Source organism: Misgurnus anguillicaudatus, chromosome 6, assembly GCF_027580225.2.
Source record: "Misgurnus anguillicaudatus chromosome 6, ASM2758022v2, whole genome shotgun sequence".
Classification (NCBI taxonomy): Eukaryota; Metazoa; Chordata; class Actinopteri; order Cypriniformes; family Cobitidae; genus Misgurnus; species Misgurnus anguillicaudatus.
In genome coordinates, this window is record NC_073342.2 from 29,180,376 (window position 1) to 29,204,452 (window position 24,077).

Genomic DNA, 24,077 nt, shown 5'->3' on the forward strand with positions numbered 1-24,077 from the left:
CATACCTGCTAGTAAACCTGCTAGCTTAAGTCACATAATCTAATGATGAGATTAAGAGTATCAAAGTCTAATTGATTTTCACATTGATTTCAATTTTTGACTTGATTATATTTCAAGATTCAAGGTTATATTTTCACAAAATGTTCTTTAAATTATGTAGGATGATTTTATGTACAAAGCAGTAAATCACAATCATGGTCATATATTAACCCACCTGTTTTATCTCGCTGCCATCTTTCTCTCTATCTTGGTTTCCAGGTGGACACTACTGATAACCTGAGACGGATCTCTCAGATGAGATTGGTACATTATCAGTACAAACCCGAGTTTGCAGCTACAGTGGGCATCGATGCCACAGCTGAGACTGGTACAGATTATAGATTAATTTTACCATTACAATCATTATGTACAGAGTAAAATACTTTAAAATACCAAATTCTGAGCAAAAAACTGAGATAATTGCGTTTTTGTGAAGGACTTTTGATAGAGATCAGATTCAGAGCAATGATCACAACGTACACAGAGTTTGAACTGTTTGCCCTAGGAGGATACTTCCCGGTTTTATAAGTTGGGTTATAGCACTACCTGGTGGATAGTAGCGTAAATACGGATTGTCGAAAAACTCGTTATTGGCAGGGAAGTGATTTCTTTTAATTCACAATTCAACTCGTCAATGGCGAGGAAGGAGTTAAAGTCAGAATGAAAGTTGCGATTGTCTTTATTTCCTCATTGTTACATATATCCAAGTGAACGGCTTCTAAATTAAGGAAAAAATATGTAGGCCGGGACTTGGTTTCGTTCATTTGAATCGGATTGGGTCGTTGGAAGGTGTTAACAAAACATGAGGACGATCAACCGCAGCAAGTCTCCGCCTTCGCGTCATAACTCGTGAAAAGATGTTTAGAAAGAGGTTGGAGGTTAATGATTTTTGTTTTGATTAGATTATGAGAGCACATGAATTAGAAATATAAATCATCGATTAAAATCACTACAATATTCCAAGAAAAATAAGAATTGACCATTTAGAATTCATAGTGACTATTAATTTTATTTCATAATATACTGCATCATTTTTTCTAGATTATTTTTGAATATTGAAGAAAAAGCAACCAATAGAAGAACAGAATAGATATGAACGGAGCCCCTGAGGGGACATGGAGAAAAATGTAAAAAAGTTTAGTTTCGCGTGTGCACGTGAAACCATCGCGTGCGCACGTGAAACCATCGCGTGCGCACGTGAAACCATCGCGTGCGCACGTGAAACCATCGCGTGCGCACGTGAACTCATCGCGTGCGCACGTGAACTCATCGCGTGCGCACGTGAACTCATCACGTGCACACGTGAAACTATCGAGTTTAGTTTCGCATGCGCACATAAAACTCGTGAACTTAGTTTAGTTAACTAGTTTCACGTTCGCACGCGAAAGTTTCACGTTCGCACGCGAAAGTTTCACGTTCGCACGCGAAAGTTTCACTTTTCGCACGCGAAAGTTTCACTTTTCGCACGCGAACGTTTCACGTTCGCACGCGAAACTAAACTTTTAAAAAAAATTGCACATGAAGGTTTCACGTGAACACATGAAACTAAACTTTGAACTTTTTTTTTTACTCCAATGTCACCTTAGGGGCTCGGTAGCTTCTTGATAAAATGCCAAAGAAATTTTGGGCAAAGGGAAACATCAGGGTTTCCAAACTGGGATTCACGAACCCCTGGTGGTTATATATATTGTATATAATATAAAATAATAAATACAATATTAAACTAACACTAACAAAGTATATATTTTATTTATTTAATCTGTATGTCATGTAACCTTTACACAACTCTACAAAATATCAGAAAACCGAGAACTCATGCAAAATGGACAGATACACGTAATGTAACAATAAAAGAAAATTACCTGATGAATATACAATAAGTAAGGAATAATGGACGACGGGCCGTTGAATTATAAGAAAATAATGCACACCCCGGGGGTTATGCTGCAGGTGTGCATTATTTTCAAATAATTTAAAGGGCTAAAGTCAATTGTTTAGCTTATACCAAGGTTACCAAAAATATTGCTCTGGTGTCTATTTTTAAGACATTTTAAAGGTTAGGTGTGCAGTTATTGAAAAATGATCAACACCCATGAAACATTTTTTAACCAATCAGCCAAGCATTCATCAGACCCGTGGTATAACAGGTAATAATAACAATAACTTCTATGTAAAATACTACTGATAAAAACTTTAAAATGGATGAAAAATAAATGTTTTTGAAGTTAAACATGCAGATGCGCTATTAGATTATAAAAAATTTTTACTTAAAATCTCAGGGGGTACTTCAAGTAAATAAAAAAACTTTAAAAACCCCTGCTGTAGATGTAAAATTATAACAGAGTTTTAATTTATTTTGGATGCTTTTAGTCACAGCATAATTCCCACATTTACATTTTACAAATTTAACATGAACATTTAGCAGATGCTTTTATCCAAAGCAACTTACAGTGACTTTTTTTGTTTGTTTTTTGAAAAAAGGGGAGATGAAGTGCTTTTATTATATAATGTGGAAAAAATATAAATAAAGAATAAGTGTTTCTTTTGACCTGTACTGTATATGTGTGTTTGTGTGTGAAGGGGTGATCGCTCAGGAAGTCCAGCAGATTCTTCCAGAGGCGGTGAAAGAGGGAGGAGACGTGGTGTGTGCAAACGGAGAGACCATCCCAAATCTTCTTGTCGTCAATAAAGTATGAGCGTGCACATATGAGCATATAAATGCCCGTCACAGTCTGTCACTCACATGCGTGTTTGAATGTGCAGGACCGGATCTTCATGGAGAACGTGGGCGCTGTGAAGGAGCTCTGCAAACTCACCGATAATCTGGAGACTCGAATCGACGAGCTGGAGCGCTGGAGCAGAAAACTGGCCAAACTGCGGCGACTCGACAGTATGAAGAGCTCAGTGAGCGGAGGAACGGTCAGGTGTGTGTTCACACAGCATGTACAATCTGAAGTCAATACGGATTGAGGTCTAAATAAGTATGCTTTTGATTTTCCAGCTTGTCGGGAAGTTATTTTAGCAGAACAGGAAGTGGACCGCTAAAGAAAAAAGTAGCCAAGCCAGGTAGCAAGGTATGATGTTACACAACTATCTGTTTATAATTAAACTGATTTGTACAGTGGTTTGTTAGTGTTAAGAGTGTTAAGCGGTGTGTTTTCAGAGGTCTGCTCCAGAGCAAGGCTGTCTCAGTCACAGGTTTATGCAGGGCACCATCCTGGCCCTGGTTATTATAATGGCCTTCAGGTGAGAGAGGAATCATTTCACCCCAAGATATAATATACTGAGAGTAGTTGAGTTCATGTTTCATGTTCATTTTGTCTCGTTCTGTAGTGTCATCTCCATGTCCATCCTCTATGTGCTCAATCTTCAACACCATGGAAGCATAACTGATGTGGAGGGGTACGTACACAACACACACATATACGCAATCATGCTGACACACACGTGCTTACATATACACATGCATACAAACACACACAAATTCTTGCATACAAACACATGCTTAGACACTAGGTCTGCTCAAGTGCAAATGACCCAAATCACATTTTACCCGAACCCGACGTACATAAATAATTTTTTTTAAAGAATAACCGACCCGAGCGAATGTAAACGACACTGACGTGTGTGCAGTCTCACAAAGAAACCTCCTTGGCCTTGCATCCAGTTTAGCTCGCTGCTCCATCTATTTTTATTTGTTTTCTGATGACGACACCAGGGTATCTGCTAAAATGTGGCATAATTGTAGGTGCCAGACGGGCCGGAGTATTTCACAATCTGCTCAGTTACTGGGATTTTCACGCACAACCATTTCTAGGGTTTACAAAAAATGTAGTGAAAAGGGAAAAACATCCAGTATGCGGCAGTCCTGTGGGCAAAAATGCCTTGTTGATGCTAGAGGTCAGAGAAGAATGAGCCGACTGATTCAAGCTGAAAGAAGAGCAACTTTGACTGAAATAACCACTCGTTACAACAGAGGTATGCAGCAAAGCATTTGTGAAGCCACAACACGCACAACCTTGAGGAGGATGGGCTACAACAGCAGAAGACCCCACCGGGTACCACTCATCTCCACTACAAATAGGAAAAAGAGGCTACGATTTGCACGAGCTGGTTGTGGTGGTGTAATGGTGTGGGGGATGTTTTCTTGGCACACTTTAGGCCCTTAGTGCCAATATGTATCGTTTAAATGCCACAGCTTACTTGAGCATTGTTTCTGACCATGTCCTCCCTTTATGACCACCATGTACTCATCCTCTGATGGCTACTTCCAGCAGGATAATGCACCATGTCACAAAGCTCGAATAATTAGGGTTTCGAGCACGAAGTGCTGAAAACCTATTGTATTTGTCTGTTTTATTATTATTAGGGTTTCGAGCACGAAGTGCTGAAAACCTATTGTATTTGTCTGTTTTATTATTATTATTATTATTATTATTATTATTAGGGTTTCGAGCACGAAGTGCTGAAAACCTATTGTATTTGTCTGTTTTATTAGGGTTTCGAGCACGAAGTGCTGAAAACCTATTGTATTTGTCTGTTTTATTATTATTATTTTTCCACGGTAAAACGCGTTGCCCAGCCTAAACCGTAAGTCGTAGAAACTTGCCACTTGGTCAACTGGTTGTATATTAGCAGGCTACTCAGATACAGTGAATCAGCCAAATCGGCCCATAGGTGGCGCTATAGCAATGCCCGACGCGTTGGTGCTCATAACTCCTAAACCGGACATCAGACAGTCAAGTGTTTGGTATCATTGTAATCCCTGGTTCCAAACTTAAAAAATGTATATCTCCGATTTTATTTCCGCCATAAAAAAAATTCTGTATTTTCGATTTTGTCTAAAAAAATAAAAACGAACTAGTCCTAGGTTTTTCGCTCGATCAGAATCGTTCCAGTGCTAAAATGTTCCTTGGAGTTCGAATATCAATAATTATTAAAAAAAAGTTGAACTTTCGACTCACGGTCGATATGCCAAGCCCAAACGTCTGAAGTGTGCGCAGCCAATTGGACTTTTTTGGCTATAACTGGGGACAGAAATGAAGTATCAACACGACACTTGGTATTTGTGATGACAGTCATGGCTTGAGGTTGCGTGCCTCGTTTCGTCACAGCGCCACCTAGTGGCCAGACAAATCATGTAAATGCTTATAACTTAGGCTGAGTTTGACGTATTTTCATGGGACTTTTTTACTAAGAGTTTTGAATTGTTGCCGAGTCCAACGATACCAAACATGCCAGGTTTCGCCTTACGGTTAGCCCTGCACAGCAAAATAGCGCTTAAAAAACATGCGTGAATAACTCCGCGAGGGTTATTCCGATCGACTCGAAATAACCATAGGAAGAAATTAACTTGAACTTCTGAACAAAAAGTTCTATTGGTGTTATGTTAAAATTTCTATCAGAAATGGCCGAAAATTGCAAAAAACGAAAAATTACATTCATTTTTTGTGTTTTTTAGATATAAATGCTTATAACTCTGCAACGAAATGACATTTTTTCACCAAATTTGATACGCTGATGTCTGAGCAGAGTCTGAGGCAATACAAAAAAAAATTGGTGTGCCTGCACCACTAGTTGGCCTCATAATTGAACAAAACCTTTGACATTGAGTAAGCCCAATGGTCATACAACTGTTTCTTTACTAAACTAAAGTGAATAGCCGTGATTCTAGCTACAAGTAACACAGTCATGACCTGAGGTTGCATGCACGAGTCTGTCTTAGCGCCACCTAGTGGTTATTTGTTTTTTTCACTTTGAGTATAATCATTGGTGGATTGCAATTCAGTCACTAGCAACCAATGAGAATACCCTAGCAACCATTTAACAAGAGCTGTATCTCTGTATCAGAACATCGTAGAGACATGGGGTTCGGCTCTTTTGACTCATTAACACTATTTTAACATTTTGTGACCCAAGTTTTACCACTGCAAGCACCACAAACATTTCCTTCAGTGTTCTGTTTGTCAATGTTCCGTGAGAAGAGAGGGAGACATTTCACTGAATGATAACACCTTTTTTGCTGACAACTTTGAACATGTGTGTCTGGTAGCTGCGAATGACTTCACATTAAGGACGTGACATGTTTGTCCTATAGGCGCACGTGTGTTTAAGCATACATAGTCTGTATGAACCGTTTCTGACCACCTCTTTTGTTTTTGTGGATGCTGGATCAGCCTGGTCGACGATGTCTGACGTCTTTGACGTGCTTTAATGCTCGAAACCCGGTAAATGCTGCTTGCAGCTTTAATATTATTATTATTTTTCCGCCTTAAAACGCATCGCCCAGCCCAAACCGTAAGTCGTAGAAACTTGCCACTTGGTCAACTGGTTGTATATTAGCAGGCTACTCAGATACAGTGAATCAGCCAAATCGGCCCATAGGTGGCGCTATAGCAATGCTCGACGCGTTGGGCATCATAACTCCTAAACCGGACATAAGACACTCAAGTGTTTGGTATCATTGTAATCCCTGGCTCAAAACTTAAAAAATGTATATCTCCGATTTCATTTCCGGTATGCAAATTTTTTCGCTAATTTGCATAATATGCATTTCAAGCCAAAATGAACTAGTCCTAGGTTTTTCGCCCGATCGGAATCGTTCCAATGCAGGAGAAATCTGTGGAGTGAGTAGGTAAATAATTATCGAACAGAATTTGAAATTCCGCTTCAGGGTCACTAGGGGGCGCCAAAACTTAATACAGGAAGTAGCCTATCTTCACTGAAATGGCTATAACTCGTGAACGGTTTGAGATATCTTAACGAGGTTTGGTACACATATGTACCAGCTCACTCCGAGATCACAGTAAAAAAGATGCGGATTTTGGCCACTAGGTGGCGCTGTAACAGGCTTGAGATCGGGAATGGCTATTACTACACAACCGTTAGCCCGATACACCTAATATTTTGTATGGTATGTCTTTGTGCAATGTACCATGAGGGTCTAGAAGGACATTGGTGTATCTTCAAAAACATGGCCGTCGTCGGCTACTGAAGGTTGAGGACTGATTTGACAGGGTTAACAAAGGTCGATCGGAACGAAACGCACTGTGCTTCTTTGTGTACTGCTCCTGAAGGCCTGTAAGAATTTTGGTGTCATTTGGCCACTAGGGGGCGTAATACCGTATTTCGGTGCCTGTATCACGTGACGTTTGATGTACACAAACGAACATGACATCATATGATAGATCGGCTCATGACGAAAAACTTTGCCTCTGGAAGCGTTGCTGTCAATCAAATGGTTTGTGAGTTATTGGCGATAACGTTCAAACCTACTTTTGCAAACTAGTCCCTGGTTTTTCGCCCGATCTGAACCTAACCAAGGTTGATTGATTCTGTGGAGTGTGACTATAAATAATTATCAAAAAAAATTGAAATTTACATTCAAGCACGCAAGGAGTGGCCAAAAACCGAACTGGGCGGAGCTTAAAACATTTAAACGGCCATAACTCGAGAGTCGTTTGAGATATCATCACGGGGCTTGAATCATATGTGTAGGCCATCGGTCTTAGGCCGTGATATAAAAAGCTCTCCGTTCGGACACTAGATGGCGCTATAACGGGGAAAATGGCACTAAATACTGTGCTTATGCAATGGTTACAACTTTCACGCCTATAATTTTATCTGTGGTCAAGAGATTTTCATGGGAGTTGTTTTTTTTATCATCCTGAATTGTTTCCAAGTCCTACGATACCAAACATACCAGGTTTTGCCTTACGGTTAGTTCTGCACTGCAAAAACTGTGCTTACAAAACATGCGTGAATAACTCCGCGAGGGTTATTCCGATCGACTCGAAAACACCATAGGAAGAAATTTACTTTACCTTCTGAACAAAAAACTTTATTGGCGTTATGTTAAAATTTCCATCAGAAATGGCCGAAAATTGCAAAAAACGAAAAATTACATTCATTTTTTGTGTTTTCTACACATAAATGGTTATAACTCCGCTATGAAATTACATTTTTTTACCAGATTTGTTATGCTGATGTCTGAGCAGAGTCTGAGGCAATACAAAAAAAAATGTTTGCCTACACCACTAGTTGGCCTCATAATTGAACAAAACCTTTGACATTGAGTAAGCCCAATGTTCATACAATTGTTTCTTCACTAAACTAAAGTGAATAGCCGTGATACTAGCTACATGTAACACGGTCATGACCCGAGGTTGCATGCACGAGTTTGACATAGCGCCACCTAGTGGTTATTTGTTATTTTCACTTAAAAAAACTGCAACCTTACATCTAAAATCATGAGTCATCATAGATTGTGCCTTTCATGGCTTTGAGTATAATCATTGGTGGATTGCAGTTCACTCCCTAGCAACCAATGAGAATACCCTAGCAACCATTTAGCAAGAGCTGTATCTCTGTATCAGAACATCTTAGAGACATGGGGTTCGGCTATTTTGACTCATTAACCCTATTTTAACATTTTGTGACCCGAGTTTTGCCACTGCAAGCCCCACAAACATATCCTTCAGTGTTCTGTTTGTCAATGTTCCGTGAGAAGAGAGGGAGACATTTCACTGAATGATAGCACCTTTTTTGCTGACAACTATGAACAAGTGTGTCTGGTAGCTTACTTTTCATCATTTATTTTGTACAATGCAGCAAATCTACTCAGGCATGCCCTTAAAGGTCATAAGGTCCCAAATCGCTTGAACCCAAGCAAATGACTTCACATTAAGCAAGTGACATGTTTGTCCTATAGGTGCACATGTGTTTAAGCATACATAGTCTGTATGAACTGTTTCTGACCATCTCTTTCGTTTTTGTGGATGCTGGATCAGCCTTGTCGACGACGTCTGACATCTTTAATGTGCTGTCCACTGTAGGTCTTTGCGGTCTCCTGCGCTGCTGTTTGTGTCGTATATGCACGCCGCAGCCTGTTTGAACCATTGATGACCATACTACGACTCAATGGCCTTTTAGTTAGCCATTTCTGAATTGTATGTTTCCGTATAAATCTGAATAACTAATTCTCGTTAACAAATTATCCTCATAATGTCACATTAAGGACATTACGTGTTTGTCTTATATGTGCACATGTGTGTAAGCATAAATAGTCTGTATGATCCGTTTTTGACCATCTCTTTCGTTTTTCTGGAGCGAGGTGGTCTATCATTCATTGTGTCTGTATTCGGGTGCAACTCCTCAGCCTGGTAATCGACGTCTGACGTTTTTGACGTGCTTTAATGCTCGAAACCCGGCAATTGCTGCTTGCAGCTATATTTATTATTATTATTATTATTATTATTTTTCCGCCATAAAACGCATCGCCCAGCACAAACCGTAAGTCGTAAAAACTTGCCACTTGGTCAACTGGTTGTATATTAGCAGGCTACTCAGATACAGTGAATCAGCCAAATCGGCCCATAGCAATGCCCGACGCGTTTCGGCCCATAACTCCTAAACCGGACATCATACACTCAAGTGTTTGGTATCATTGTAATCCCTGGCTCCAAACTTAAAAAATGTATATCTCCGATTTCATTTCCGGTATGCAAATTTTTTCGCTAATTTGCATAATATGCATTTCAAGCCAAAATGAACTAGTCCTAGGTTTTTCGCCCGATCGGAATCGTTCCAATGCAGGAGAAATCTGTGGAGTGAGTAGGTAAATAATTATTGAACAGAATTTGAAATTCCGCTTCAGGGTCACTAGGGGGCACCAAAACTCCATACAGGAAGTAGCCTATCGTCACTGAAATGGCTATAACTCGAGAACGGTTTGAGATATCTTAACGAGGTTTGGTACACATATGTACCAGCTCACTCCGGGATTACAGTAAAAAAGATGCGGATTATGGGCACTAGGTGGCGCTGTAACAGGCTTGAGATCGGGAATGGCTATTACTACACAACCGTTAGCCCGATACACTTAATATTTGGTATGTTGTGTCTTTGTGCAATGTACCATGAGGGTCTGGAAGAACATTGGCGTATCTCCAAAAACATGGCCGTCATCGGCCAATGAATGTTGAGGACTGATTTGACAGGGTTAACAAAGGTCGATCGAAACGAAACGCATTGTGCTTCTTCGTGTACTGCTCCTGAAGGCCTGTAAGAATTATGGTGTCATTTGGCCACTAGGGGGCGTAATACCGTATTTCGGTGCCTGTATCACGTGACGTTTGACATACACAAACAAACATGACATCATATGATAGATCGGCTCATGACGAAAAACTTTGCCTCTTGAAGCGTTGCTGTCAATCAAACGGTTCGTTAGTTATTGGCAATAACGTTCAAACCTACTTTTGCGAACTAGTCCTAGGTTTTTCGCCCGATCTGAACCTAACCAAGGCTGATTGATTCTGTGGAGTGTGAATATTAATAATTATCAAAAAAAAGTTGAAATTTGTATTCAAACACGCAAGGAGTGGCCAAAAACCGAACTGGGCGGAGCTTAAAACATTTAAACGGCCATAACTCGAGAGGTGTTTGAGATATCATCATGGGGCTTGAATTATATGTGTAGGCCATCGGTCTAAGGTCGTGATATAAAAAGCTTGCCGATCGGACACTAGATGGCGCTATAACAGGGAAAATGGCACTAAATACTGTGATTATGCAACGGTTACACGTATATAAGCCTATAACTTTATCTGTGATCAACACATTTTCATGGTCGTTGTTTTTGTATGATCCTGAATTGTTTTCGAATCCTATGATACCAAGCATGACAGGTTTTGAGTTACCGTTCGACCAGAGCTGCGTTTTAGCTCATAAAAAACAATCACTAATATCTTCGTAACCGTAAATCCTATCCACTCGAAAACACCATAGGAAGAACCTTACTTTACCTTCTGAACAAAAAGCTTTATTGGCGTTATATTAAAATTTTCATCAGAAATGGTCAAAAAATGGGAAAAACCAAAATTTACTTAAAATGTTAATGTATTCAAGGTTGTATCTTCAAAAAACCTATGCGTAATGACACGGTGCTTGGTAATTGTGATGGTAGTCAGGACCTGAGGGAGTATGCACAGTTTCGTTTGCAGCGCCACCTAGTGGTCCGATGCATATTTTACACGCCAATAGTCAACGTATTTTAATGGGACTTGTTTCATAGGAGTCCTGAATTGTTGCAGAGTCCAACGATAAGAAACATGCCAAGTTTCGCCTTACACTTAGTCCTGGGGTTACCAGAACACAATTCAGGACGACATTAAATATGTCAAGCATAATCTTTGCAGCTGTGTTTGCTGTCCACTGTAGGTCTTTGTGGTCTGCTGCGCTGCAGAATAACTCATTCTCGTTTACAAATTATCCTCATAATGTCACATTAAGGACGTTACATGTTTATGCTATAGGTGCTCGTGTGTGTAAGCATACATTGTCTGTATGATCTGTTTTTGACCATCTCTTTTGTTTTGTCTGGAGCGAGGTGGTCTATCAGTCATTGTGGCTGTGTTCGGGTGTAACTCCTCAGCTGGTCAGCGACGTCTGACGTTTTTGATGTGCTTTTATGCTCGAAACCCGGCAATTGCTGCTTGCAGCTATATTTAGGGTTTCGAGCACGAAGTGCTGAAAACCTATTGTATTTGTCTGTTTTATTATTATTATTATTATTATTATTATTATTATTATTATTTTTCCGCCATAAAACGCGTCGCCCAGCACAAACCGTAAGTCGTAGAAACTTGCCACTTGGTCAACTGGTTGTATATCAGCTCGCTACTCAGATACAGTGAATCAGCCAAATCGGCCCATAGGTGGCGCTATAGCAATGCCCGACGCGTTGGGGCTCATAACTCCTAAACCGGACATCAGACACTCAAGTATTTGGTACCATTGTAATCCCTGGCTCCAAACTTAAAAAATGTATATCTCCGATTTCATTTCCGGTATGCAAATTTTTCGCTAATTTGCATAATATGCATTTCTAGCCAAAATGAACTAGTCCTAGGTTTTTCGCCCGATCGGAATCGTTCCAACGCAGGAGAAATCTGTGGAGTGAGTAGGTAAATAATTATCGAACAGAATTAGAAATTTCGCTTCAGGGTCACTAAGGGGCGCCAAAACTCCATACAGGAAGTAGCCTATCATCACTGAAATGGCTATAACTCGTGAACGGTTTGAGATATCTTAACGAGGTTTGGTACACATGTGTACCAGCTCACTCCGGTGTGACAGTAAAAAAGATGCAGATTTTGGCCACTAGGTGGCGCTATAACAGGCTTTAGCTCGGGAATGGCTATTACTACACAACCGTTAGCCCGATACACTTAATATTTGCTATGGTGTGTCTTTGTGCAATGTACCATGAGGGTCTGGAAGGACATTGGCGTATCTCCAAAAACATGGCCGTCATTGGCCAATGAAGGTTGAGGACTGATTTGACAGGGTTAACGAAGGTCGATCGGAACGAAACGCACTGTGCTTCTTCGTGTACTGCTCATGAAGGTCTGTAAGAATTACGGTGTCATTTGGCCACTAGGGGGCGTAATACCATATTTCGGTGCCTGTATCACGTGACGTTTGACATACACACACAAACATGACATCATATGATAGATCTGCCCATGGTGAACAACTTTACTTCTTGAAGCGTTGCTGTCAATCAAACGGTTCGTGAGTTATTGGTGATAACCTTCAAATCCTACTTTTGCGAACTACTCCTAGGTTTTTTACCCGATCGGAATCGTTCCAATGCAGGAGAAATCTGTGGAGTGAGTAGGTAAATAATTATCAAACAGATTTTGAAATTTCGCTTCAGGGTCACTAAGGGGCGCCAAAGCTCCATACAGGAAGTAGCCTATCGTCACTAAAATGGATATAACTCGTGAACCGTTTGAGATATCTTAACGAGGTTTTGTACACATATGTACCAGCTCACTCCGGGGACACAGTAAAAAAGATGCGGATTTTGGCCACTAGGTGGCGCTATAACAGGCTTGAGCTCGGAAATGGCTATTACTACACAATCGTTTTCCCGATACTCTCAATATTTGGTATGGTGTGTCTTTGTGCAATGTACCATGAGGATCTGGAAGGACATTGGCGTATCTCCAAAAACATGGCCGTCATCGGCCAATGAAGGTTGAGGACTGATTTGACAGGGTTAACGAAGGTCGATCGGAACGAAACGCACTGTGCTGCTTTGTGTACTGCTCATGAAGGTCTGTAAGAATTACGGTGTCATTTGGCCACTAGGGGGCATATTTCGGTGCCCTGTATCACGTGACGTTTGACATACACACACAAACATGACATCATATGATAGATCTGCCCGTGGTGAACAACTTTTCCTCTTGAAGCGTTGCTGTCAATTAAATGGTTCTCGCGTTATTTGTGATAACCTTCAAAACCTACTTTTGCTAACTAGTCCTAGGTTTTTCACCCGATCGGAACCTAACCAAGGCTGATTGATTCTGTGGAGTGTGACTATAAATAGTTATCAAAAAAAAGTTGAAATTTGTATTCATCCACGAAAGGAGTGGCCAAAAATATAAATGGGCGGAGCTTAGTAAATTTAAATGGCCATAACTCGAGAGGGGTTTGAGATATTCACGGGGCTTGAATAGTATGTGAAGGCCATCGACCTGAGGTTGTGAAATAAAATGCTTGCCGATCGGACAAAAGGTGGCACTATAACGGGAAAGATGGCATTAAATACTGTGATTATCCAATGGTTACACTTTATAAGCCTATAACTTCATCTGTGATCAACGAATTTCCATGGGAGTTGTTTTTATATGATCCTGAATTGTTTTTGAATCCTACGATACCAAGCATGCCAGGTTTCGAATTACGGTTCGACCAGAACTACGTTTTACCACATAAAAAACAATCACTAATAGCTTCGTAACTGTAACTCCTATCGATTCGAAAACACCATAGGAAGAAAAATGCAATAGCTTCTGAACAAAATCTTTATTGGCGTTATATTAAAATCTCCATCAGAAATGGCTAAAAATTGTGAAAAACCAAAATAGTCCTATAGGTGCACATGTGTTTAAGCATACATAGTCTGTATGAACCGTTTCTGACCATCTCTTTCGTTTTTGTGGATGCTGGATCAGCCTGGTTGACGACGTGTGACGTCTTTGACGTGCCTTAATGCTCGAAACCCGGCAAATGCTGCTTGCAGCTTTAATTATTATTATTATTATTATTATTATTTTTCCGCCATAAAACACGTCGCCCAGCACAAACCGTAAGTCGTAGAAACTTGCCACTTGGTCAACTGGTTGTATATCAGCTCGCTACTCAGATACAGTGAATCAGCCATATCGGCCCATAGGTGGCGCTATAGCAATGCCCGACGCGTTAGGGCTCATTACTCTTAAACCGGACATCAGACACTCAAGTGTTTGGTGTCATTGTAATCCTTAGCTCCAAACTTAAAAAATGTATATCTCCGATTTCATTTCTGGTATGCAAATTTTTCGCTAATTTGCATATTATACATTTCAAGCCAAAATGAACTAGTCCTAGGTTTTTCACCCGATCGGAACCGTTCCAATGCAGGAGCAATCTGTGGAGTGAGTAGGTAAATAATTATCGAACAGATTTTGAAATTTCGCTTCAGGGTTACTAAGGGGCGCCAAAACTCCATACAGGAAGTAGCCTATCGTCAGTGAAATGGCTATAACTCGTGAACGGTTTGAGATATCTAAACGAGGTTCGGTACACATATGTACCAGCTCACTCCGGGGTCACAGTAAAAAAGATGCGGATTTTGGCCACTAGGTGGCGCTAAAACAGGCTTGAGCTCGGGAATGGCTATTACTACACAACCGTCAGCCCGATACACTTAATATTTGGTATGGTGTGTCTTTGTGCAATGTACCATGAGGTTCTGGAAGGACATTGGCGTATCTCCAAAAACATGGGCGTCATCGGCCAATGAAGGTTGAGGACCGATTTGACAGGGTTAACGAAGGTCGATCGGAACGAAACGCACTGTGCTTCTTTGTGTACTGCTCCTGAAGGTCTGTAAGAATTACGGTGTCATTTGGCCACTAGGGGGCGTAATACCATATTTCGAAGCGTGTATCACGTGACGTTTGAAATACACACACAAACATGACATCATATGAATGATCTGCCCCTGGTGAACAACTTTGCCTATTGAAGCGTTGCTGTCAATCAAACGGTTCGTGAGTTATTGGCGATAACCTTCAAAACCTACTTTTGCGAACTAGTCCTAGGTTTTTCGCCCGATCGGAATCGTTCCAATGTAGGAGAAATCTGTGGAGTGAGTAGGTAAATAATTATCGAACAGAATTTGAAATTTCGCTTCAGGGTCACTAAGGGGCGCCAAAACTCCATACAGGAAGTAGCCTATCGTCACTGAAATGGCTATAACTCGTGAACGGTTTGAGATATCTTAACGAGGTTTGGTACACATGTGTACCAGCTCACTCCGGTGTGACAGTAAAAAAGATGCAGATTTTGGCCACTATGTGGCGCTATAACAGGCTTTAGCTCGGGAATGGCTATTACTACACAACCGTTAGCCCGATACACTTAATATTTGCTATGGTGTGTCTTTGTGCAATGTACCATGAGGGTCTGGAAGGACATTGGCGTATCTCCAAAAACATGGCCGTCATCGGCCAATGAAAGTTGAGGACTGATTTGACAGGGTTAACGAAGGTCGATCGGAACGAAACACACTGTGCTTCTTCGTGTACTGCTCATGAAGGTCTGTAAGAATTACGGTGTCATTTGGCCACTAGGGGGCGTAATACCATATTTCGGTGCCTGTATCACGTGACGTTTGACATACACACACAAACATGACATCATATGATAGATCTGCCCATGGTGAACAACTTTGCCTCTTGAAGCGTTGCTGTCAATCAAACGGTTCGTGAGTTATTGGTGATAACCTTCAAATCCTACTTTTGCGAACTACTCCTAGGTTTTTTTCATCTCTTTCGTTTTTGTGGATGCTGGATCAGCCTGGTTGACGACGTGTGACGTCTTTGACGTGCCTTAATGCTCGAAACCCGGCAAATGCTGCTTGCAGCTTTAATTAGGGTTTCGAGCACGAAGTGCTGAAAACCTATTGTATTTGTCTGTTTTATTATTATTATTATTATTATTATTATTATTATTATTATTATTATTATTATTTTTCCGCCATAAAACGCGTCACCCAGCACAAACCGTAAGTCGTAGAAACTTGCCACTTGGTCAACTGGTTGTATATCAGCTCGCTACTCAGATACAGTGAATCAGCCAAATCGGCCCATAGGTGGCGCTATAGCAATGCCCGACGCGTTGGGGCTCATAACTCCTAAACCGGACATCAGACACTCAAGTGTTTGGTATCATTGTAATCCCTGGTTCCAAACTTAAAAAATGTATATCTCCGATTTCATTTCCGGTATGCAAATTTTTCGCTAATTTGCATAATATGCATTTCTAGCCAAAATGAACTAGTCCTAGGTTTTTCGCCCGATCGGAATCGTTCCAACGCAGGAGAAATCTGTGGAGTGAGTAGGTAAATAATTATCGAACAGAATTTGAAATTTCGCTTCAGGGTCACTAAGGGGCGCCAAAACTCCATACAGGAAGTAGCCTATTGTCAGTAAAATGGCTATAACTCGTGAACGGTTTGAGATATCTAAACGAGGTTCGGTACACATATGTACCAGCTCACTCCGGGGTCAAATTAAAAAAGATGCGGATTTTGGCAACTAGGTGGTGCTATAACAGGCTTGAGCTCGGGAAAGGCTATTTCTACACAACCGTTAGCCCGATACACTTAATATTTGGTATGGTGTGTCTTTGTGCAATGTACCATGAGGGTCTGGAAGGACATTGGCATATCTCCAAAAACATGGCCGTCATCGGCCAATAAAGGTTGAGGACTGATTTGACAGGGTTAACAAAGGTCGATCGGAACGAAACGCACTGTGCTTCTTTGTGTACTGCTCCTGAAGGTCTGTAAGAATTACGGTGTCATTTGGCCACTAGGGGGCGTAATACTATATTTCGGTGCGTGTATCACGTGACGTTTGACATACACACACAAACATGACATCATATGATAGATCTGCCTATGGTGAACAACTTTTCCTCTTGAAGCATTGCTGTCAATCAAACGGTTCGTGAGTTATTGGTGATAACCTTCAAAACCTACTTTTCCAAACTAGTCCTAGGTTTTTCGCCCGATCGGAATCGTTCCAACGCAGGAGAAATCTCTGGAGTGAGTAGGTAAATAATTATCGAACAGATTTTGAAATTTCGCTTCAGGGTCACTAAGGGGCGCCAAAGCTCCATACAGGAAGTAGCCTATCGTCACTGAAATGGCTATAACTCGTGAACGGTTTGAGATATCTTAACGAGGTTTTGTACAAATATGTAACAGCTCACTCCGGGGACACAGTAAAAAAGATGCGGATTTTGGCCACTAGGTGGCGCTATAACAGGCTTGAGCTGAGGAATGGCTATTACTACACAACCGTTTGCCGGATACTCTCAATATTTGGTATGGTGTGTCTTTTTGCAATGTACCATGAGGGTCTGGAAGGACATTGGCGTATCTCCAAAAACATGACCGTCATTGGCCAATGAAGGTTGAGGACTGATTTGACAGGGTTAACGAAGGTCGATCGGAACGAAACGCACTGTGCTTCTTCGTGTACTGCTCCTGAAGGTCTGTAAGAATTATGGTGTCATTTGGCCACTAGGGGGCGTAATAACATATTTCGGTGCCTGTATCACGTGACGTTTGACATACACACACAAACATGACATCATATGATAGATCTGCCCATGGTGAACAACTTTCCTCTTGAAGCGTTGCTGTCAATCAAACGGTTCGTGAGTTATTGGTGATAACTCCTATAGGTCCTATAGGTGCACGTGTGTTTAAGCATACATAGTCTGTATGAACCGTTTCTTACCATCTCTTTCGTTTTTGTGGATGCTGGATCAGCCTGGTCGACGACGTGTGACATCTTTGACGTGCCTTAATGCTCGAAACCCGGCAAATGCTGCTTGCAGCTTTAATTAGGGTTTCGAGCACGAAGTGCTGAAAACCTATTGTATTTGTCTGTTTTATTATTATTATTATTATTATTATTATTATTATTATTATTATTATTTTTCCGCCATAAAACGCGTCGCCCAGCACAAACCGTAAGTCGTAGAAACTTGCCACTTGGTCAACTGGTTGTATATCAGCTCGCTACTCAGATACAGTGAATCAGCCAAATCGGCCCATAGGTGGCGCTATAGCAATGCCCGACGCGTTGGGGCTCATAACTCCTAAACCGGACATCAGACACTCAAGTATTTGGTACCATTGTAATCCCTGGCTCCAAACTTAAAAAATGTATATCTCCGATTTCATTTCCGGTATGCAAATTTTTCGCTAATTTGCATAATATGCATTTCTAGCCAAAATGAACTAGTCCTAGGTTTTTCGCCCGATCGGAATCGTTCCAACGCAGGAGAAATCTGTGGAGTGAGTAGGTAAATAATTATCAAACAGAATTTGAAATTTTGCTTCAGGGTCACTAAGGGGCGCCAAAACTCCATACAGGAAGTAGCCTATCGTCACTAAAATGGATATAACTCGTGAACGGTTTGAGATATCTTAACGAGGTTTGGTACACATGTGTACCAGCTCACTCCGGTGTGACAGTAAAAAAGATGCAGATTTTGGCCACTAGGTGGCGCTATAACAGGCTTTAGCTCGGGAATGGCTATTACTACACAACCGTTAGCCCGATACACTTAATATTTGGTATGGTGTGTCTTTGTGCAATGTACCATGAGGGTCTGGAAGGACATTGGCGTATCTCCAAAAACATGGCCGTCATCGGCCAATGAAAGTTGAGGACTGATTTGACAGGGTTAACGAAGGTCGATCGGAACGAAACGCACTGTGCTTCTTCGTGTACTGCTCATGAAGGTCTGTAAGAATTACGGTGTCATTTGGCCACTAGGGGGCGTAATACCATATTTCGGTGCCTGTATCACGTGACGTTTGACATACACACACAAACATGACATCATATGATAGATCTGCCCATGGTGAACAACTTTGCCTCTTGAAGCATTGCTGTCAATCAAACGGTTCGTGAGTTATTGGTGATAACCTTCAAATCCTACTTTTGCGAACTACTCCTAGGTTTTTTGCCCGATCGTAATCGTTCCAATGCAGGAGAAATCTGTGGAGTGAGTAGGTAAATAATTATCGAACAGATTTTAAAATTTCGCTTCAGGGTCACTAAGGGGCCCCAAAGCTCCATACAGGAAGTAGCCTATCGTCACTAAAATGGATATAACTCGTGAACCGTTTGAGATATCTTAACGAGGTTTTGTACACATATGTACCAGCTCACTCCGGGATCACAGTAAAAAAGATGCGGATTTTGGCCACTAGGTGGCGCTGTAACAGGCTTGAGATCGGGAATGGCTATTACTACACAACCGTTTGCCCGATACACTTAATATTTTGTATTGTATGTCTTTGTGCAATGTACCATGAGGGTCTAGAAGGACATTGGCGTATCTTCAAGAACATGTCCGTCATCAGCCAATGAAGGTTGAGGACTAATTTGACAGGGTTAACAAAGGTCGATCGGAACGAAACGCACTGTGCTTCTTCGTGTACTGCTCCTGAAGGTCTGTAAGAATTAAGGTGTCATTTGGCCACTAGGGGGCGTAATAACATATTTCGGTGCCTGTATCATGTGACATACACACACAAACATGACATCATATGATAGATCTGCCCATGGTGAACAACTTTCCTCTTGAAGCGTTGCTGTCAATCAAACGGTTTGTGAGTTATTGGTGATAACTCCTATAGGTCCTATAGGTGCACGTGTGTTTAAGCATACATAGTCTGTATGAACCGTTTCTTACCATCTCTTTCGTTTTTGTGGATGCTGGATCAGCCTGGTTGACGACGTGTGACGTCTTTGACGTGCTTTAATGCTCGAAACCCGGCAAATGCTGCTTGCAGCTTTAATTATTTATTATTTTTCCACGCTAAAACGCGTTGCCCAGCCCAAACCGTAAGTCGTAGAAACTTGCCACTTGGTCATCTGGTTGTATATTAGCAGGCTACTCAGATACAGTGAATCAGCCAAATCGGCCCATAGGTGGCGCTATAGCAATGCCCGACGCGTTGGGGCTCATAACTCCTAAACCGGACATCCTACACTCAAGTGTTTGGTACCATTGTAATCCCTGGCTCCAAACTTAAAAAATGTATATCTCCGATTTCATTTCCGGTATGCAAAATTTTCAGCTAATTTGCATAATATGCATTTCAAGCAAAAACGAACTAGTCCTAGGTTTTTCGCCCGATCGGAATCGTTCCAATGCAGGAGAAATCTGTGGAGTGAGTAGGTAAATAATTATCGAACAGAATTTGAAATTCCGCTTCAGGGTCACTAGGGGGCGCCAAAACTCCATACAGGAAGTAGCCTATCGTCACTGAAATGGCTATAACTCGTGAACGGTTTGAGATATCTTAACAAGGTTTGGTACACATATGTACCAGCTCACTCCGGGATCACAGTAAAAAAGATGCGGATTTTGGCCACTAGGTGGCGCTGTAACAGGCTTGAGATCGGGAATGGCTATTACTACACAACCGTTAACCCGATACACTTAATATTTTGTATTTTATGTCTTTGTGCAATGTACCATGAGGGTCTAGAAGGACATTGGCGTATCTTCAAAAACATGGCCGTCGTCGGCCAATGAAGGTTGAGGACTGATTTGACAGGGTTAACAAAGGTCGATCGGAACGAAACGCACTGTGCTTCTTTGTGTACTGCTCCTGAAGGCCTGTAAGAATTTTGGTGTCATTTGGCCACTAGGGGGCGTAATACTGTATTTCGGTGCCTGTATCACGTGACGTTTGACGTACACAAACAAACATGACATCATATGATAGATCGGCTCATGACGGAAAACTTTGCCTCTGGAAGCGTTGCTGTCAATCAAACGGTTTGTGAGTTATTGGCGATAACGTTCAAACATACTTTTGCGAACTAGTCCTTGGTTTTTCGCCCGATCTGAACCTAACCAAGGCTGATTGATTCTGTGGAGTGTGACTATAAATAATTATCAAAAAAATTTTGAAATTTACATTCAATCACGCAAGGAGTGGCCAAAAACCAAACTGGGCGGAGCTTAAAACATTAAAACGGCCATAACTCGAGAGTCGTTTGAGATATCATCACGGGGCTTGAATCATATTTGTAGGCCATCGGTCTAAGGCCGTGATATAAAAAGCTCGCCGATCGGACACTAGATGGCGCTATAACGGGGAAAATGGCACTAAATACTGTGATTATGCAATGGTTACAACTTTCACGCCTATAATTTTATCTGTGGTCAAGAGATTTTCATGGGAGTTGTTTTTTTTATCATCCTGAATTGTTTCCAAGTCCTACGATACCAAACATACCAGGTTTTGCCTTACGGTTAGTTCTGCACTGCAAAAACTGTGCTTACAAAACATGCGTGAATAACTCCGCGAGGGTTATTCCGATCGACTCGAAAACACCATAGGAAGAAATTAACTTTACCTTTTGAACAAAAAACTCTATTGGCGTTATGTTAAAATTTCCATCAGAAATGGCCGAAAATTGCAAAAAACGAAAAATTACATTCATTTTTTGTGTTTTCTACACATAAATGGTTATAACTCCGCTATGAAATGACATTTTTCTACCAGATTTGATATGCTGATGTCTGAGCAGAGTCTGAGGCAATACAAAGAAAATTGTTTGCTTACACCAGTAGTTGGCCTCATAATTGAACAAAACCTTTGGCATTGAGTAAGACTAATGGTCATACAATTGTTTCTTCACTAAACTAAAGTGAATAGCCATGATACTAGCTACATGTAACACAGTCATGACCCGAGGTTACATGCACGAGTTTGACATAGCGCCACCTAGTGGTTATTTGTTATTTTCACTTAAAAATACTGCAACCTTACATCTAAAATCATGAGTCATCATAGATTGTGCCTTTCATGGCTTTGAGTATAATCATTGGTGGATTGCAGTTCACTCCCTAGCAACCAATGAGAATACCCTAGCAACCATTTAGCAAGAGCTGTATCTCAGTATCAGAACATCTTAGAGACATGGGGTTCGGCTATGACGACAACTATGAACAAGTGTGTCTGGTAGCTTACTTTTCATCATTTATTTTGTACAATGCAGCAAATCTACTCAGGCATGCCCTTAAAGGTCATAAGATCCCAAATCGCTTGAACCCAGGCGAATGACTTCACATTAAGCACGTGACATGTTTGTCCTATAGGTGCACGTGTGTTTAAGCATACATAGTCTGTATGAACTGTTTCTGACCATCTCTTTCGTTTTTGCGGATGCTGGATCAGCCTGGTCGACGACGTCTGACATCTTTGATGTGCTGTCCACTGTAAGTCTTTGCGGTCTGCTGCGCTGCTGTTTGTGTCGTATATGCACGTCCGCAGTCTGTTTGAACCATTGATGACCATACCACGACTCAATGGCCTTTTAGTTAAACTAAACACAGCCATTTCTGAATTGTATGTTTCCGTATAAATCTGAATAACTTATTCTCGTTAACAAATTATCCTTATAACTTCACATTAAGGACATTAAATGTTTGTCTTATAGGTGCACATGTGTGTAAGCATAAATAGTCTGTATGATCCGTTTTTGACCATCTCTTTCGTTTTTCTGGAGCGAGGTGGTCTATCATTCATTGTGTCTGTATTCGGGTGCAACTCCTCAGCCTGGTAATCGACGTCTGACGTTTTTGACGTGCTTTAATGCTCGAAACCCGGCAATTGCTGCTTGCAGCTATATTTTCAAATTGGTTTCTTGAACATGACAATGAGTTCACTGTATTAAAATGGCCTCCACAGTCACCAGATCTCAACCCAATAGAGCATCTTTAGGATGTGGTGGAACGGAAGCTTCGTGCCCTGGATGTGCATCCCACAAATCTCCATCAACTGCAAGATGCTATCCTAATATAGGCCAACATTTCTAAAGAATGCCTTCAGCACCTTGTTGAATCAATGGCACAGAATTAAGGCAGTTCTGAAGGCAAAAGGAGGTCAAACACAGTATTAGTATGGTGTTCCTAATAATCCTTTAGATGAGTGTACATACATACTTGAATACAAATTAATGTGCACACACACACATGAATGATCTACATCATGTTTTTTAGTTTACTTCTCTCTCTTTATTTCTGTATGTTCTCGTTTGATCTCCTCTCGCTTAATTTCTCAGTGTTTCTCTGTCGTTTGTAGCTCTGCGTCTCGCTGCCTTCTCTTCATCTCTTGGACGCCCTTCCTCACTGCAACTATCACATTCTGTCCATCCTTCTGTCTGTGGTACGATCATCTCTTTATCTCATCCGTTTCTTCTTCATCCACCTAAACAGCACTGAGAGATTTTACTTCTACATGTACCAGCCCAGAGAAATGTTTACAGTAAATGCTAAGGACTATACGCTTTGAGTATCAACTTATAACAAGAGACACAAAGAGTTAATTGTTGACATACTGTATGAATACATGTTTTGTTAAGTCTTCGGTAAATCTTGTACCTGAGATAGAAAACCAGCTTCCTTTTATCTGTCTCGACAGGTCTCGTTCTGCTCTAGGATCATCACGTCAGGCTTCTTTCACTCCTGCCAAAGTAACCCTGTCCACTCTCTCCCCAGGTACCAGAAACAACATCTACCCAAATAATGCAGATTTTATTTGTTTTTACTCATATTTAGTCACAGTTTTATCATTATACTAAAGTTGATTTTATATTATCTGTACACAGTGTCCACTTCAACACTCTTGTCCGATCACCCGGCTTGTTGCTCTCCAACAACAACCACAACTAACCAATCTGCCACCATCAGTCTGTTACCAAACAACAACCAATCTACTCCAGGTATTACAAATGACTCTTTCAAATTTTTCTAGACAAAGCCAAAGGTTAAAATATCATCATCATCATACATGCATACATCATTACGTGCCTTAAAAATTTTTTACGTTTGTTTACAGCTCACAATTAAGCTATAAAAAATGTATTTCTTAT

The 24,077-nt window shown here is 41.0% G+C and overlaps 1 protein-coding gene across 3 annotated transcripts in view; it reads left to right on the forward strand.

The window, feature by feature from the left end:
- The window catches only part of LOC141364365 (myelin regulatory factor-like), a 57,847-nt gene that overhangs the window by 32,964 nt on the left and 806 nt on the right, over window positions 1–24,077 (forward strand). For 2 of the 3 annotated variants that reach the window (XM_073868958.1, XM_073868959.1), the window contains exons 13-21: window positions 259–367; window positions 2,620–2,729; window positions 2,803–2,963; window positions 3,041–3,113; window positions 3,203–3,285; window positions 3,373–3,441; window positions 23,288–23,371; window positions 23,627–23,703; window positions 23,814–23,927. In XM_073868958.1, coding sequence (XP_073725059.1) covers window positions 259–367; window positions 2,620–2,729; window positions 2,803–2,963; window positions 3,041–3,113; window positions 3,203–3,285; window positions 3,373–3,441; window positions 23,288–23,371; window positions 23,627–23,703; window positions 23,814–23,927 — 880 coding nt within the window. The remainder of the gene's footprint in view (window positions 1–258; window positions 368–2,619; window positions 2,730–2,802; window positions 2,964–3,040; window positions 3,114–3,202; window positions 3,286–3,372; window positions 3,442–23,287; window positions 23,372–23,626; window positions 23,704–23,813; window positions 23,928–24,077) is intronic. The other variant, XM_073868960.1, reaches the window with a different exon arrangement.